A 19,781-nucleotide genomic window follows, 5' to 3' on the forward strand; every position below is an offset into this window, starting at 1 on the left:
ACCTAGGAGTGACATAATGAGGACCTGAACTAAACATGATCATACAGCTTCTGATGGACTATAAATGTGGAACCATAAGATGATTGTTGTTTTTATTTCCTTTTCTGTTTTCATTTTAATGTGATAATGATTTTGAATGGTGTGAAATAAAACATGTTAGTACATTCTACATAGTCTATTTATTATAATAACTTGCTCCCAAATAACTTAATTTTAAAGAGGTTTATTGCATATTATTCGAGTATCTGGTTCCTGGTTTGCTATTTTTAAGTCTTTTATATTTTTCCCTCTCTACTCCCTTTTATTAAAATAGTGACAAAGTAAAGCAGACTTGAACAATCCTAAATTTTTTTCCTTCAGTTTCCCTTTTTGTTAGAAACAAAAGAATTGTTCCTGAAGAACAAAGTTAGAACCAGTTAGAATATAAGATGGCATATAAGTAAGCATCAGGATTGATTTGTCTGAGAAAAAGCAGGGTAAGGGATGTGGCTGGACAAATGATACAAAGATGTTCAGTTTACATTTAGAATTTCCTTTGTTTTTCAAATTAGGGATTTGGGGTATTATTTTGATGCACAGGAGTTAGTTGATTGTCAGTATTGATTGTCAGTATTTTCCCATTAGGTGAGAGGTACCTCAGGATATACCACTGCAGCTTTTCCAAAACTTTTCATTCCTCCTCAAACTCTCTATTGGCTCCTCTATTCTCTCAGCTAAGACTCCCATTGAGGTACTTCCCTGGAAAAACTGAAGCCATGAACTATATATCCTCTCTCCTCACCTTGTATCAGTCAGATGCCCTTTCTCGCTATCTCTTCTTTCACCCTTCTCTCACATGAAGAGGTGGACTTTGCTTTGCCATGTGCAAGTGATCCTATTCCATTCTGTCTTTTCCAGCAGATTACCCCCTCTATTATCTCTCCTTTCCACTAATCTTCAGTCTTTCCCTGTCTACTGGCTGCTATCTTGCTGCCAGCAAACATACCCAAATCTGTCTCATTTCTAAGAAACTCTCACTTGATCTGTTCATCCCTGATAGCTATTATCCTATTTTGCCCCTTCCTTTCATGGCTGCACTCCTTGAGAAAGTCATCTCCAATTGGTGTTTCAGTCTCCTTTTCATTTTTTTTAAACTGTATTCTCCCACTAGGTTCACAATGTAGCTGTCATACATACTCAACCTCTCACTCTGATCTCCTCTACCCAATGTATTGCCAAGTCCTATTGATTCTACTTTTACAGCATCTCTCACATATGCCCACTTCTCTCCTCTGGTACTTTCAGTACTTAGGTGAAGACCCTCATCATTTTGTGCCAGAACTATTGCAATAGATTGCTTGTTGATTGGCTCCCCACCCCAATTCATCTTACACTTGCTGTCAAATTGATGTTTGTAAAGTACAGATCTGACCATGCCATTCCCCATATTCAGTAGATTCCAGGAGCTTCCTTTTCTATTTTATCCATTAGGAGAAAATACAAAATCTTCTGTTTGGTTTTTAAAACCCCTTATGTAACCTGGCCCTTTCCTACCTTCCCTGTCTTCTTACGCTTTACTACCCTCCATGTACTCGGCAATCAAGTGATGCTGATCTCTTTGCCGTTCCTCACCCAAGACGTTTCATTTTCCAACTGGGTGATTTTTAACTGGCTGTTCCCAAGTCCTAGAATGCTTTATCTTCTTATCTTGACATCAGGAAGAACTCTTTCCTGGTCCTGCTTAGTGCGCTAGTGTCTTCCCTTTTAGAATTGTGTGTGTGCGCGCGTGTGCGTGCGCATGCACGCATCCATCTTGTGTGTACATAGTGGTCAGCATGTTTTCTGGGCAGGGGCCAGGTTTTTGCCTTTTATTGTATCACCAGCATTTAAGCACAGTGCTTGAAACGTAGCATGTGTTTAAGAATTTGTTTGTTGAATTGAATTGAATGGATTTGAATCTTCACAAAGTATAAGATATATAAGATATAAGATATCCTTTGTTGCTCATTCTTCTTCAGGGATCAAGCAGGACAAGTCTTAATGTCTCCTCTGGGTCCTTTTAGCTTTAAATCCATGGTCCAGTTATTTGAAGGTAGCTATGATGTTTTCATGTTATACCCCAAACTGAACACAGTATTCCAAATGTGGACTTAATGGAGTAGAGAATAGTGGCACTCTCATCTCCCTTGTTGTGAACTGTGGTTTTATTAAACCTAAGATAACAGTGAGTTTGCATTTAAGTGCAAAGCACATATATCATTTCTTCCCTCCAGTACCCCTCTCCCTATTATTCACTTACAAAGAGCACTATGACAAATAATTTTAGATAAGAAAAAGTAATTGCCTTCAAGGAGTTTATAGTCTAATTAGGGTAATGAAACACGTACTTCGAATTAAAAATTTTACAAGTGCACAATATTTTGTGATTATGTAGAGTGATGACTGGAGGGAGGTAGAAATGTCAATGGTGAAAAATAGATTATGCAGATTAACTTATTTTAGAGTTTTTCTTTACTGTAATGTGTTCTCAAGCATAATTTCTCCTTGGCAGGGTAAATTCCTAGCTAACCCATAGAAAGAAGTGTGTTGTCATAATGCACCTGATATTTAGTACTACTGATAATATTTCAGCTACACCTAATCTCCATTTATATTGTTTATATGGGGAAAATACTTTACTGAATACCACCTAAAGATGCCAGGAATAGTTTCTCTCATCTTAGCTATAGATTTTCCCCCAGCAGGGAGCCATTTTCTTATTGAGGTATAGGGTATATACAGGGAACTTCTGCCTAAGAGAAAGCAGCTTTTAAAAGTTGATCAAACTCCAGGTTATTCTGAATTGGGGGAAAGCTACCATAGATTTGATGTCAGGTTTTGATTTTTTGTGTAAATTGTTTGAAAGTTGAGTCTTCATAAATTAGAGACCTGTAGCAGTTCAGCATTGCATTCTGTTAGATTGTACTGGTATTTTATAATATAGTACTGTATCATGAAATAATTCTGTCATGTGAATAATGTTGACAATGCGTAATTGAATTGAACTTAAATTTAAAAGCTGAAGTAAAAGAGTGATAGGTTGAATGATTGACATTTTGAGTTGCCTGATGAGGACAATGAGAGAAATTATATGTAAAAAATATTAACCCCCTGAACTAGTGGGTTATATAGTAAAACATAAATTAGAATAAGCAAATCGGTTTCTTGGTTGTGGACTTACCCTCTTTTGATACAGATTTTTTGCCAGTATTCATGACTTGCTCTGTGCAAAGAAATGGTAGCCATTCTTCTGGTGTTTAGCCTTTCCAAACTTAACTAGGTAGGCTGATACTTAAATAAACGACACATTGTGCTACTGAACCCTTACTCAAAAGACTTTTCAGCTTGATTGGACCTACCAGAACTTGTACTGTTTTAGGATAATCATTGAGAAATCAGAGCTACTTGTGCGCCACAGTGAAGTGTAGGTTTCGTTAATGGTGTTAGAGTAAGAAAAATAAAGTAATTTCAGAGAGAATATATAGATATAACATTTTAAAATATAGTTGGACTGTTATTAAAGTGATATTGCTATAGCTTCTAACTGAGATGTTAGGTTAAGTTTGTTATGAAACCTTTACTGATAACATTTTAAGACTTAAAATAGTGTGAACATACCGTTAAATTTTTGTATTTGACATACATTTCTTTAGTTAAATTTGGCTTCTCAAACCAAATTGAAATGTCCAAATCTTTGACAAAGTGCTTATGACTTTTTTTTTTAATTGTAGAAGCTTGTTTAATGACATCAAACATTTGGGTGGCAGTATAAAAGATTTATATTGAACCTTAGAAGAATACCAGATTTTTGCAACTTTCAAACATACCTTCAAGAATATTGGACCTGATGGTTTCGTAATGAATAATGTATTCAATTTAACTTTTCTCATTTTGTTTTCATCTGGTTATCCTATAGAAGTGTGTTGAAACAGTGTGGTATGATAGCTGTTATTTGTTCATTTTTATATAACTGAACTGGGTCTTGCCTTTAACTGTCATTTTCTGTAAAGTTTCTGTCTTCTGTGAGGATTGGTCAATTAATTGTGAATGTTACAAAACAAGGAATTTAAAATTTGGTACAAGATGTATACATATAGTTTTTAAGGCAGAATTAGTTTTATTTTTTCAAAGTTGTCTTTTCCCAAAGTTTTTATAGAAGCCAAGTAATATTTCAGAATTTTCCTTTTCTTTCTTTTTTTTAAACAACAGATAAAAGGGACAAGAACAGAAACACCAGCACTGGCTATAGGTAAGTAAATCTTTGTGGGTATATTATTATTGAAATGTATATCAAAATTAATGTAATCAAAAAAGTATTACCTAATTATAATTTAAAGGAAAATTTTCACTCTTAACTAATTTAGAACTTACTAAAGACGCTACTTATAGAGAACCAGCTTTTTTGAATGGTTAGCTTTTAAAATAGGAAATAGAGTAATGAAACTAAATTTATTACAACTTTTATTTTTTGCTCTGCTTTCTTTAGAAGTGGAAGGGAAGAATGTTTTTCTTGATAACTGAAATAATTTCAGCACTCTTTTTGTGAAGAGAAACCCAAGTTTTATACTTTTTAAAGTTCTGCTTTTCCCTTTGGAGAGATGATATGTATGTGTGTATCTACACACACACACACACACACACACACACACTCTCTCTCTCTCTCTCTCTCTCTCTCTCTCTCTCTCTCTCTCTCTCTCTCTCTTAATTGAGAGACCAGATAATTTTGTCTTGATTAAAATTTAACCTGATGGTGGTTTGGGGTCTATGTTTACTTATTTCTCAATTTTAAAAAAAATCATTGCTCTCTAGATATGTTTCAAATTCATTCATTTGACCAAAAGCCTACACTCCATTTTGATTCTTCTTCTTTTTTTTTTTTTAACTTTACTCAGTTTTACATCGTGTATTAGGGATGTTAAATTTTTTAAAACCCCTGCTTGCCAATTCATGGCAAATGTAGCATCTATTTAGATGTCGTTTAAAAAAATTTAATCATCTTATTCATACCGTATATCAAAGCCCAGCATCAACTGAGTGACCTGGTTTTCCATGACTAATTTGCTTATAGTTATTCAAACTACAAGTCTCTCTTCAGTCTGCTATGGAGTCATGCACTGTATATTTAATATGTTGTCTAATAATTTGATTGGTGGAAAGTTTCTTGGTTTTTATTTTTTGTTCTTTTATGCCTTTTTTTCCCAGAATATAATTTTTAAAATTATGGGTATTGTTTATACTTTACCCTTAATAACTTGGGTTATTATTTTGAAGCAGTATTAGCTAGCAGCCATAAAAATTAATTGACTTTTTGCTCTAAATAATTGTCTAGTCTAAATCTTTAAAGCTTTCTCTCATATTTTTTCATCCTTTATTGAAATTTTGTTTTCAGGGCTGCATTGGTAACAAAGAATATTTTCCCCAGTTACGTTAATATGTAAATAATAAACTGTGTTCACTACAGTAGACCTTTAACAGGAGAATTTTAATACCTGTCCAAATATGTCGCACTTGAGATTTGTACTTGTTGTACAAGACCTTTGTTAGTTGATTAGTATACAGAAAGTTCTTTAAAAGAGTGGTCCATTCTCATCAGTGTGGTCACTTCTCTGCCATACAGATTGCAACTCGTACAAATGTTAGAAGAGGGTTTTCTAATGTTTATGGCTGAGAATAGTTCATTTGTTGACTAACGTTGTGATGAAGAGCTTTTTCCAATTTTAACTAAGTTGATTCTCAGATGACGAACATGATATAAGACTACATGTTTGAAATCTTTCTATCTTGATAGAATGTCACTGTCACTGTCTTGGTGTATGTTCTTCAGGAAGGCCTTCTAGGTAGGCTTGTAGGAAAGACCTACCTATCTGAACTAATAATAGTTAGGAAATCTCTTTTCTCTTTGATAGTAATTAGCTTCATAATCTTAGATGGGCCACTTATCTTCTTTGAATTTCATTTGTAAAATGAGGGTCTTTAATACAGTGATCTCAGTGGTCCCCTCGAACCTTAAAGTTTTATGATTCTAGTTAAGCATAATTAACCTTTTGTTTCTGGGATCCTAATGTAGAGAAGCCAGTGCTGGATGTATGTAACAGTTGTATGCGGCGACATTAAGTCGTCTTTGATATCAACCTTATAAAACATTTTTGTTTTCAAAAAACTTTAATTTGAGGATTTATTAATTGCAGTTACCTTGCCACAGAAGTTCTTAATATTGAAGTACTTCCTGATCTAATGGATTAGACTAGAGTTGTATAATAGTTCTGTTGTATTTAATCTGTTAATCATTCAAGATGAAGCTTACATTGTCCACACTTTAGATTCTCTAAGTAAATTTCCAATAGAAGAATTAATTCTCAGAAGTCCCTGAGGCCTTCCTCAAGGACACAAGCAAGAGTTTGTATCTACTTAGTTGACAAATACTTATTGGTAATCTATTGTGGGAATGGCACTATGTCACAAGTAGTGTGGTGGATATAAAGAATAATGAGTGGCCAAGTAGGTTAGTGATCTTGTTGGGGAAATAAAAATAGATATGTTTAAGTTAAAGCTGTATGTAGAAATACACACATTTAAACAGATGTCTTAAATTTTGTAGCAGAAATCTCCCGTTTGTGCAATATAAAGTAGGAAAGTGACTCTTAAATCTCCTTTTTTCTAGGAAAGCAACTTTTAAATCTCCTTTTTACATTCTTCCTTGGAATTTGTTTTAAAAAAGCTACACACTGTTTTTTTAAAAAGTTTAGCTCATTTTACCTAGCCGGAAAGTAGCAGGGAAAGGGATTAAGAAAAAGGAGTGGGAGAATGGAAGTAAGAGGGAGGGTAGATTAAGAGAGGCTATGGTTAGAAGCAAAACAGACTTAAAGCAGGGGACAGGGTAAAAGAGGAAATGATAAGTGCAAGAAAATAGGATGGAGGGAAACATACATTTAACAATGATAACTGTGAATATGAATGGGGTGAACTTACCCATAAAATGCAAGTAGATAGCAGAATAGATTAGAAACCAGAATCCAGCATAATGTTGTTTACAAGAAATATGCTTGAAACAAAAATCTACTTATGGGGTTAAAATAGGGGACTGGAGCAGAATCTATATTGTTTCAGTTTAAAGGAAAAAAGTCAAGGGAGGCGGTCATTATCTCAGAGCAAATGAGAATTATACTTAAATAAACAGTTAAACTATATTTTGCTAAAAGGTACCTTAGACAGTAAATTAATATTAGCACTGAACATATATGTTCACCAAATGATATTGTGGTGTTTAAAAAGGTTCAAGACAAATAATTTCTGGGTAATTTGATCACTTTGTTAATAAGGCCAGCATGTTTATTAATAAAAGGATAGTCATTTGGCCATCTCTCTTAGACCCTTGATGGTGGTGGGCTCACAGTTTATATACCCTTCAAAGAGTAGGTGTTCCTGAGGGGTGGCAATCAACACTGATTGGTTAACAATGAGAGAATAAATATTACAGTGAGAGGATGGGCTCTATTACAATGAGGGTCTTAAAGTATATGATTTGGATCACCCAAGTCTTGGTCACAGAGACTTATCAATTTCTATATCACATATCTGACAAAAGGGAGGATGCATATTTTCCCAGACCTGTCTGAGCAAACACAATGATCAGGAATGTACCCTTTAGCCTAAACTTAGAATTTCTTTTACTGCCTGATTAGATCTTGGCCTGGGTACATCTTTGAGAGACATTTCCCACGCTGGTTGATTTCTGGAGGAGGAAGTAGATAAGGGGAAAAACCTTGGTACTAATACAGTAATTAGTTATTAATAAATAATCATTTCTTACACATAACATTCAGAGTCTTAAGGGAAAAGTTAATTGAGTTACAGGAAGAAATAGGCAGTAAAATTATAATACTGAGGGACTTCAATTTATCCCTCGCAGAACTAGATAAATTTAACCATAAGGTAAATAAGAAAAAATTAATTACTTAAGCTAAATTTTTTTAAAAAAGTTAGATATGACAGGCCTTTGGATAATATTAAATGAAAATTGAATGGAGTATATGTATTTCCACACTCTGCATAGTACCATCAAAACCTTATAAACAAATGCAGAAAAGTAGAAATATCAAATGTCTCTTTTCCTGACCATAATACAATAAAATTACATTCAATAAAGGGCCTTTAAAACATAGATTAAAATACTGAGTAACAATTCTAAAGAATGTGTGGGTGAAAGAACAAATTATAGAAATAATGAATAATTTCATTAAAGAATAATGACAGCAGTGAGACAACATGCCAAAATTAGTGGGATATAGCCAAAAGAGCACTTAGGCGAAAATTTTTATCTCTAAACAGTTTCATCAATAAAAGAGAGAGAGAACAACGAATTGGGAATACAACTAAAAAAATTAGAAAACCAACAAATGTAAGGACCCAATTAAACACCAAATTAGAAATTCTGAAAATCAAAGGAGAGATTAACAACACTGGAAGTTAAAAATACACACATTGAATTAATAAATAAAATTAGGAACTGTTTTTTTGAAAAATAAAGAACAATTCAACAAAATAAACGGTTGACTAATTTTATTTTTACAAAAGAATGAAGAAAACCAAATTATCAGTATCAAAAATGAAAAAGATGAATTTGTAGCAAGTGGAGAGAAAATAAAAGGAATTATCAGGCACTATTTTCATCCAACTGTATGTCAGTAATACGAACAATCTAAAAGAGTAGATGATATTTACAAAAATAAATTTCCCAGATTAGCAGAACAGGAAATAGGATGCAGTAGGTATTCTACCTTAGAAGAAGATATTGAGTGAAACATAAATAAACTCCCTAACAGGGAAAGAAAACCCTCAGGACTAGATGGATTTACAAACATATTCCACTAAACATTTACTGAAAAATTAATTCCAGGATTACATAAACTGTTTGAAATTATAGGTAAAAGAATCCTACCAAAAGTCCCCCTATGGCATAAATATGGATTTGTTATTTAAACCAGGGAAACTCAAAACAGAGAGGGAAAACTAGAGCAGTTTCACTTTAGAATATTAAGTCAAAAATTATAAATAAAACGTTAGCAAGAATATTACAGTGGTATATCATAAAGATCATATACAGTGACCAGACTGGATTTATACCTGAAATGAAGGACTGAATACTGAAAACTGTGTACATAGTTGACCACATCAATTGCAAAAACAACAAAAAATATATTATTTCAATAGATGGAGAAAAATCTTTTGACAAAATAAGCACCCATTCCTTTTAAAAACACAGGAATCAGTGGAGCTTTCCCTAAAATGATAAGTATATCTACCTAAACCAAGAGCCAACATGATCTATAATGGGATTAAGCTAGAAGTCTTTCTAGGAAGTCATGAGTGAAGCAACAATTTCCATTATCACCATTATTGTTCTAGAAATACTAGCTATAACAATAAGAAAAGAAAAAGAAATTGAAGGAATAAACATAGGCAGTGGGAAAACAACACTCTGCTTTTTGCATATGTCATGGGAGCTTTGAGAATGCTCAAGAGTCGACTAAAAAACTTACTGGAACAATGAACAATTTCAGCAGTGTTTCAGTATATAATATAAGTCCTCATAAATCATCAGCATTTTTACATATTGCTAAAAAAAAAAACAAACCTAACAGGAAGAAATAGGATGAGAAATTTCATTTAAAATATCCACCAATGGTATAAAATACTTGGGAATCTCTCTGCCAGGACGTACTCAGAATCTGTATGAACACAATTACCAAATAATCTTCACACAAATAAAGACATCTAAATAATTGGAGAAATATTATTCCCCAATGGGTAGGCCAACCCAATACGACACTACTACCAAAATTAATTTACTCAGTGGTGTATTAAACTCCCAAAGGATTATTTTATAGAGCTAGAAAAAATAACAAAATTCATTTGGAAGAATCAAAGATCAAGAATATCAAGGGAATCAATGAAAAAAATGAGAAGGTAGGGAACTTAGTGGTACCAGATCTTATACTAAACTACAGATCTATAAACAAAATAATTTGGTGCTGGGTTAGAAATAAAAAGGCTGTGAGCTTTGGAACATACTAGGTGCACAGTATACCAGAGCAAATGAGCATATTCACCTACTGTTTGATAAACTCAATGATTTCAGCTCTTAGGGTAAGAACTCACTATTTCACAAAATTGTTGGGAAAATCAGAAAGTGGTTGGGTTAGAAAGCAGGCATAGATCAACATCCCACTCCGTATCTCAGGATAAAGCTCAAAATGGCTATGTGATTTAGACATAAAGGGGGATTGATTAAGCAGATTAGTGAATTCTGAAAGAAATTACCTGTCAGATCTCTGGGAAGAGGAAGAGATGGCTAAATAAGAGTTCATGGACTAGATAATTTTAGTTACATCAAAAAGTTTTGTACAAACAAAACCAGTACAACTAAAATTAAAAGAAAGGCAGTAAAGTTGGAAAAATCTTTGTAGTAAGTTTATGATAAAGTTGTCTTTTCTAAGAACCAAGTCAAATTTATAATTAGAGCCATTTCCTAACTGATATGAATTAGGCAATTTTCAGAAGAAATCATGGCTATCAATAGTAATATGAAAAAATCCTTAAATCACTAATAATTAGAGAAATACAAATTGAAACAGTTCCGAGGTACCACCTCAGTCATCAGATTGACTAAAATTACAGAAAAGGGAAATGACAAATGCTGGAGGGGATGTACAAAAACAGGTGCACTAAAGCACTGTTGGTAGAGCTGTGAACTATTCTGGAACTGTGCCCCCAAAACTATTCAATTGTGTATACTCTTTGACCCAGCAGTACTGCTACTGGGTGTATACTCAGAAGAGATAAAAGAAACGAAAAAGACCTATGTGTACAAAAAATATTTACAGCAGTTCTTTTTGTGGTATTGAAGATTTGGAGACTGAGGAGATTCTTATAATTTAGGAATGGCTGAAAAAGCTGTGGTATATGAATACAATAGAATGTTATTGAGCTGTAAGAAACGATAGTGATGAGACTTTACTGATGTAAAGTGAAATGAGCAGAACTAGGAGAACAGTTTCCATAATGACAGTAGTATTAAGTCTTACTGCGATCAATACCATGACCAATCACAGATCCAAAGGACTCATAATGAAACATGTTATCCATATCCAGATAGAGAAATGATGGACTCGGGGCAGATTGAAACATTTGTTTTATATGACTACGTTTTTGTATTGGGTTTTATTTTTCCTGCCTTCTCAATGGGTGGGAGAGGTAGAGAATTTGTAAGTGAAAATAAAATATTAAAAAGAAAAATAAAAAATAAATCTAGGCATCTGAAATACTGTATTTGGGTAATATTACCACCTCCTCAAGCCTTTCTATCTTTACTAGGTCAGGTTGTTAACAAATAGCTTTTTTTTGGATTTAATTTAATATTATGTGACTTTCTTATTAACAAGTGAAGCAAAAACTTTTAACTGCATATATACCTAAGAAGAAAAATGTATAATTGTTATTGTAACCTGCTTGATATTATAAAGTCTGTAGGATATGACTGTAATAATAGAATCTGGGATTTCCTTTTAGGAAGTGGTAAGATTGTTTTTGCTTTGTCATACCTTCAATAAGGAAGCATTGGACTCTTGTTGAGAAACTCAGGACTATTTTTCTCAAGCTGGTATTTCCCCCTTGTTAATATTATTCCTTACCACATTGGAGGCGATTTGTCTCCACAACTTTTTAACTCTGCTTACTACCTCCTCCAAAATAAGATTTTTATTTAATTAAAAGTAAACGATTAATACTTATGAGTTTGGTTTTTTTCATTCTATTTCCCATCATTTTCCAATTTTTTTTTTAAGTTAAGACTTAACCACTTGTGTGGTATTGCATAATATAAAAACGAGTTGTCTGAAATTTGAATTTGATATATACTACAAGAAATAAAAGAGTTCCATTCTAGTCATGTGTTTTTTTAGTTCTTTTGCTTTATGAGACATATTCTTAAGACCCTTGTAATAAACTTCCTTGGGAACCTATATTCTAAACTCAGTCCTCCTTCAGAGTAAAGATCTTTAGAGAAACTTTGCCACCAAACAGACCAAAGAAGACAGCACTGTAAAATAGAACCTAAGAATAGTGCCCTTTTGTACATGCTTACATATACTTGCATAACTTTGGACATTAGAATTTTTATACTTCATGCAAATTTTCTTGTCTGTACTAGTTTTTAAGTTTTGTGTTCGTTTTTCTGGAGCACTGGCTACTTAATACATCAAGTAGCGTCATAGATTCATCTCAGAGAGACTGAATTCATTCAGTAAGAAGTGTTTGCACCTGCAGAGACTAGGCAAACCTCCCTTTTGATTTTATTTTCCTAAAAATTAGGAATACTGTTAGAGTTATACTACTACTGTTAGAATATTGTTAGAATAGACTTCAAAAAAATTAGTAGTGATTGACCCATGTCTTTTTTTTCTTTTTTCTAATTTTCATTAAATTTCATTAAATATTTCTTGAAGTTGGGTTGTTCTGGTAACCTCCTGTTACTTTGTATATTGTCAGCAATTGGAGGGTAAGCTAAGAAATGTTAAAAGGTTGGCATCACTATATGGTGATAGGGTAGAAGAAGAGTAGTAGATTAAGTTGGGCAACTCTGGGTTGGAGACTTGATATTTTAATGTTACTAGCTTTTAGTCCCTTTCATTATTAAATTTTAAGATTGTTTACTTGATTTTGAGGGCAGCTAAGTATCACAGTGGATAGAGTGCCAGGCTTGGAGTCAGCAAGAGTTGTCTTCCAGAGTTCATTGCCTGAGATATTTACTAAAACTGTGTGACCCTGGGCAAATCACTTCACCATTTGCCTCATTTTCTTGTTCTGTCAGATGAACTGCAGAGGGAAAGGGCAGATCACTCCAGCATGTTTGCTAAAAACCCCCAAAGCAGTCTTGAAAAATCCGACACAACTGAAAACAACTAAACAACTAAATTATAAACTCCTTGAAAGCAGGGACCATCTCTTGTTTATGCTTCTATCTTCTCCTAGTGCTTAACATAGTATTTTGTGCAGAATAGATGCTAGAAAAACATAATGAATGTAAGGTGTTTTTTTTTTTTCCCATCTCCAGTCATGCCCTAGCTAGAGCTATTATGGAAATGAATTTATTTCTCTCTTAGTGTCTGTCTTGTACATCTTCCCCTTAAGTAACTTTTGCTGTTGATGTGATGAATAACTTTTTTTTTTATCTCATTTTGTAATGACTTTCTACATGAGACCTATATGTAGTCAAAAATCACTTTAGGATCCAGCTATTATCTTATCATAGGATTGTTAGTACAGTAGTATACCAAACAGCCAACAACTCTTCTTTTGTGACTGTGAACATGAATTCTTCACTTCTTTCCCTTCCATTTCCTTGCCTCTGTCTTTTACCCTCCCTCTTGCTCTGTCAAAACCAAAGCAAGTTTGAAAAATGTTTCGAAGTTGATGGACATTTAACATTGTATATTTGCTTTATCCAGAGTACACACTATCTAAGTAAGTTGGTATTTATAATTGCTTATTTTATTCAGGAAATTGGCTATGCTAAGTATTTTATATTAGCAAAACATTAGTACAGGGGTTTTGGCCAGACTGTGGGCATAGATCTTTGTATAGAAGTTAGTGTTTTAATGTCTAATTATAAGCCTAGAGACCAGGGTTCTAGTCCTTCCTGTGCTATTAATTCCTCAGATCTTCATGGTCTTTTCCAGTTTCCTAATTTGTAAAATGTGGAAACTAATGTGAACTAAATGTGAACTAAACAATTTAAAAGCTCACTTCCAGTTTTAAACCATCGACAGTTTTGTTATATTTAAAATTTATAGCAAGAAGGTGGTTTCACATTTGTGAGAATTAAATTAAAAAGATACAGTTATCCTTTCCACATCGCGACTGTCCCCATTGCAGTTTCAATATATCGCGAGTTAGTGTAGGAAATTAAATGGAAATTTTTTGGGAGTTTTGCAGAAGTGACAGATGACACACAAAGACTGATGGACAACACAGAGACTATAGCAAAATACTTAATCCAGATTTTACAATAAGGTACTGTAAATACCCCTTAAAAGAAAAGAAAAAGTTCAGACTTTTCTGGTATGAAGGGAGAGCCAAAAAATTTTACTCAGATTTTTCCAGACACAGGAGTGCTTGTACCCCAAACCCCCATGATGTGGAAGGAATAACTGTATATTTGCATCAGACCCTAATCTGAATGTTACCTCTTCCAAGAAACCCTCCCTAATTTGCCCCTAGGTGATAATAGCCTCCCTCATTATGTACACATGGTCCTCACATAACTTTTTTCTATGCTTTATGTATTACTTTTTGACTTTATTGATTTATAGTTATTTATGTTGGTCATATTTCTTTAACTAGATGGTAAATTCCATTAGGAAGTTGCTGTGATGTGTATCTTCCCCTACTCCATTTCCAAATTTGAATTAAATATTTTCAAAGGACCTTTCCAACTCCGAAGTATATAATTCCCAGTTATCAAATAACGTAGTTTTCCCTTTTAAATCGTAAACTAAATGCAACCCTTACATGTCAGCTTTAGAAAAGACTTGCTCATTATCAATAATTATCAAATTTCATAGGCTCGTAGACTTGGAGCTGAAAGGGACATGTAATCTAGCCCCTTCCTTTTATAGATGATAAAATTGAGGCTCAGGGAAGTGAAAGTCACTTTTGTACTAATTGTGTTTCCAAGGTGACTCAATTCCTTTGGTTTCAGAGTCACTGTGCTTTCCCACTGTGCTGTGTTGCCACATAGAATCATAGAATTATAGATTTGGAAGGATTCTCAGAAACTCCACTTCTGCCCAAAACAGGATTTCTATCTAAAATGTCTTTGATAAATATGTGGTCAGATGTTAATGATTACATAGGATACAAAATTAAAATATCTGGACCACATATTTATCTTTAGATGTAATGAATATATTGTACCCATATAATTTAAACATCTTAATAATGCAAGACCAGAGGTTCTTAACCATTTTTGTGTCATAGAACCCTTTGAAAGTTGGGTGAAACCTGTGGATCCTTCCTCAGAATAATATTTTTAAACACATAAAATAAAATTCATAGGATTAAAAGTAAGCCAATTATGTTGAAATAGTTATCAAAATATTTTAAAAAAGGTTCATGGACCCTAGGTTAAGAACCCTAGTGTTAGAGTTATTACTGCTTCATTTTATAGGCAGATTTAGTTTAAAATGAATTTCAGTTTTATTTGCTTTAAGCCTATATGTTTTGACATTTCTCTAAAGTTATTTTTAAAATAGACCATTTTTAATGTGATATAAATCCATAAGACTAGAGAAAGACTTTGAGTTTTCATGTCACTGCTGTCACATTGTCTACACTGATATTTTTAACAAAATAAGGATTGTTGTATGAGTGTTTGACAGTGTAGACTGTCAGACAGTTTGTATTGGTCATTTGGCCAGTTAGCAAGCATTTATTAGATTGCGTGTCAGATTCTGCTAAGTGCTGAGGAAACAAAAAAAGGCAAAAACCTGACCTCTGCCCCCAAGTAGCTTACAGCCTTAGGATGACAGTATGCAGAAAAGAAGTACATACAAGATACAGAGTATCTCAGAAGGAAGGCACTAACTAGCAAAAGGAATCTGTAGTGGGAGAGGAAAAGGATGAAATGGGACCAGGAAAACCTCCAGTGAAAGGGGAGAATTTAAGCTGATTTGTTAAGGAAGCCAAGAGCCAGAAGTGAGGAATAAGAACATTCCAGGAATGGAATACAGAGTGGACAGTTAGAGAGTTGTATTGCCATACTTGATGTTAGTCTCAGGTGTTTAGGCACCAACTAGTAGTTTAGTGGTTATATCCTAGAACATTCTAATTTCCATTTTCATGTCTTTAATATTACTAGAACCTGATATAGGGAAAGCAGCAGCATGTATTTGTCAAAACAGTTCTAATATTGTACAGTATAAATAGCTTATACAACTTTATGCCCTCAAACTAAAAATGACAATTAATAGTATTTAAGCTTTTAATTTCATATTATGTTTATGAAATAGTTTCTGTTTTCTATGATGTCAGCAGTTACCAATTTTCTAGTCAGAGCTATTCATTAATACGTATAAGCACTTGGAAAGTGAGTTTTCCAGATGATTTTGAGCAATCTGTACTAGTGAATTTAAAATATTTGAAGAAATGTGTTGGAAAAATCTAACATCAGCTTGGTATAACAGAAAAGGCTTAGGCTATAGAGTCAGAGGACCTGGTTTCAAACACTGGCTTTTCCAGTTACTGCCTGTGAAATCTTGTACAGGTCAATTCAACTGATATTTTAATCCTTTCTGTAATAATTGTTTAGATTTATATGCTTTACGTACTTATACTTTAAGATTTACTAAATGTTTTCCTTTAAAATAACTAGGCTATAGATGGTACACAGACAATTATCCTCATTTTATAGATGAAGAAATTAAAGTTCAAGTTTAACCAACACAGTGTACTCAATCCACCTTTGTCTTCCTTTTCCCACAATACCATGCTCCTTTACCATAGTCTCTATACATTACTCAGGAAAGTTGATGATGTGAAATGTACTATTTCTGCTTTTAAGAACCTTATGATTTCACTGAGGACACAAGTGTTTTAAATAACAACGTCTATGTATGTATATGTTATATATGCTTGATAACAGTATGATAGTAAAAATTCATTGATTCTGAGTGATTGTATGCCAAATTGAGTGGTCCAGAAAGTAAGAATTAACCAGTTAATCAACAAGCATTTAATTTAGTACTTAATATATGCCTGTCATTTTAACAGGGGAATTGTGGAGATACAAAACTAAAAACAATTCCTGATCTTGAAGAGTTTAGATTCTAATGGAGACGACTTCCTGTACACATAGAAGTATTTGCAAAGCATGTACAAAACAACCTTGGTCTGAAAAGCATTGGTTGGGTGGAACCTTTTATAGTAGGTGGCACTTGAGCTGGTTGGTAAAGAAATCTAGGGAATTCCAAGAGGCAGAGGTGTGAAGGAAAATTATTCTAGGCATGTGAAAAATGAGTATGAAGACACAGTGAAAGGATATGGAGCAACTTGTGTGAGGGCAGCAGTAAGCAGAAATTTAGAAAAAGACTGGAGAAAGCCTTCATTGAGTAGTGGGGCCTTTAAATGGGTCTTGAAGGCTAGATTGGAATTGAGAAGAACAGGGAATTTTGGGTAGGGATGGGAATGGGGTAGGGAAGTATGGTATATGCAAGGGAAATCCTAGAGTAGAGTGAGAACCCTAGGACACAAAATTGGTAGAATAGAACTGGGTAATGGAATATATGATCTTAAGAGTCATCCAAACTCCAGAAAGATTCTTCTAATTGCCTAAAATATTCTTTTATACCATAAGTACTGGGAAGCATGGAACCAATATTTAAAGAAAATTAATTTGCTGGTAATGTGTAGAATTACTTTGAGAAGGAAGAGCTTAGAAGCAAAACAACAGATTAGGAAGACATTATAATAATTCAAGTTGATGATATTTAGAGCCTGAATTAGAGTATTTTTAGTAGAAATAGGAAGGGATAAATAGCTAATGCATTTGGAAGAAAAAATTAGTAGTTCATTAAATTTTTTTTATTTTGAATGGAATAAACATCAAACATTGATTTATGAACAGTTTCAGTGTGCAAAAAATAAAGGATAGTATATCAAACTGAACTTCAATTATGTAGTTTAAAAAAATTATATATTAAATTTAACAAGACAGTTTAAAAACCATTGATCTTCTTGTTTTTGTCCCTATCTGAACTCCTTTTTTTATGTGAATTTTGAAAATGTTTTATTGATCCTTTTTCTTTTCCATTTATTTTACTTTTGCATTCTTATTATTAATCCCCTCACCTGTCTATATTTACTTCTCCAGAATGAAGCCCTCCTTTCTAACAAGTAAAGTCAAGCAAAGCATATTTACACATTAACCATGTCTGAAGAGATTTTTCTCCTTCTTTGCTAGGAGATGGGAAGCATGGTTTTTTATGGTCTTCTGAAGTCATGATTGGTTATTACATTGATTAAAGGTTTGAAGTTTTACAAAATTGTTTTCCTTTGCATTATTATATTCATTGTTTTTTATATTTAACTCTAGATTTTAAAAAAATCAATCCTTTTGTGTTCATTTTATCATTTCTTTTTTTTAACATTTAAAATTTTTTAAAAAATATGTAATTTATTTTTCGGCTGTCAGCATTCACTTCCACAAGACTTTGAATTCAAAATTTTCTCCCCATCTGTCCCCAACCCCACCCCAGGACATCATGTACCCCATCCACCCCTTCCTCCAATCTGTCCTCCCTTCTATTGCCCACCCTTCTTCCATCCCTCTTCCCTTTATTTTCCTGTAGAGCAAAATAGATTTCTATATTCCATTGCCTGTACAGCTTAATTTCCAGTTGTATGCTAAAATGATTTTTAACATTGATTCATAAAGCTTTGAGTTCCATATTCTTTCCCTCCCTCCCCACTCACCCTCATTGAGAAAACAAGCAATTCAATGTAGATCATGCATGTGTAACAATGCAAAGCACTTCCATGGTATTTATGTTGTAAACGACTAACTACATTTCCCTCTGTCCTGTCCCGCCTTTCATTTATTCTATTCTCTCCCATGACCTGTCCTCCCACAATAGTGTTTTGCTTCTGATTTTCCCTTTCCCCAATTTGCTGTCCCTTCTATTGTCTTCCCTCTCCTATACCCTTCCCCCTTGTCTTCCTGCAGGGTAAAATAGATTTTCATATCCAATGGAGTGTATGTTATTCCCTCCTTAAGCCAAATCCCATGAGAGTAAGGCTCAATTATTTCCTTTCATCTCCTGCCTATTCCCCTCCATTGTAAAAGCTCTATCTTTCCTCTTGTATGTGAAAGGATTTGATACATTCTACCTCTCCCTTTCTCTTACTCTTAGTACATTCCATTCAACAGTAAATTTTATTGTTTTTAGTTATTCTCCCTTCATATTCAGCTTATCATGTGCCCTCTATGTGTGTATGTCTCTCTCTACATATCTATATCTATCTATATGTATATAGACATATATATAGACATACACACATGTACATATACAAACCTACATATATATAATATAGATACATACATACCCATGCATGCCTACATATATTTATTTATTTATTTATTCCCTCTAACTACTACAGAAAAAGATCTCATGAGTTACAAATAATATCTTTCCACGTAGGAATGTAAACAGTTCAACTTTAATGAGTTCCTTAAGGCTTCTCTTTCCTGTTTACCTTTTCATGTTTCTCTTGATTCTTGTATTTGAAAGTCAAATTTTCTATTCAGCTCTGGTCTTTTCAACAAAAATGCTTGGAAGTCTTCTATTTCATTGAAATTGTGTTTTTTCCCCTAAAGTATTATACTTACTTTTGTTGGCTAGATGATTCTTGGCTTTAATCCTATCTCCTTTGACCTCTGGAATATCATATTCCAAGCCATTTGATTCCTTAGTGTAGAAACTGCTAAATCCTGTGTTGTCCTGATTGTATGTGTATCATCCTTGAATTGTTTCTGCCTGGTTGTAATATTTTCTCCTTGACCTGGGAACTCTGGAATTTAGCTACAATATTCCTAGGAGTTTTCCTTTTGGTACCTTTTTCAGGAGGTGATTGGTGAATTCTTTCCATTTCTATTTTAGCCTCTGGGTCTAGAATATCAGGGCAGTTTTCCTTGATAATTTCTTGAAAGA

At 33.6% G+C, this 19,781-nt stretch overlaps 1 protein-coding gene across 13 annotated transcripts in view; it reads left to right on the forward strand.

The window, feature by feature from the left end:
- CYRIB (CYFIP related Rac1 interactor B) overlaps positions 1-19,781 on the forward strand; it is a 196,069-nt gene that overhangs the window by 118,669 nt on the left and 57,619 nt on the right. For all 13 annotated transcript variants that reach the window (XM_072603069.1, XM_072603077.1, XM_072603075.1 and 10 more), the window contains exon 2: positions 4,228-4,267. Coding sequence is in view for 1 of the 13 variants with exons in the window: in XM_072603067.1 (XP_072459168.1) it covers positions 4,228-4,267 (40 nt within the window). In the remaining 12 variants the exon portion in view is untranslated. The remainder of the gene's footprint in view (positions 1-4,227; positions 4,268-19,781) is intronic.

Source organism: Notamacropus eugenii, chromosome 4, assembly GCF_028372415.1.
Source record: "Notamacropus eugenii isolate mMacEug1 chromosome 4, mMacEug1.pri_v2, whole genome shotgun sequence".
NCBI classification, from domain to species: Eukaryota; Metazoa; Chordata; class Mammalia; order Diprotodontia; family Macropodidae; genus Notamacropus; species Notamacropus eugenii.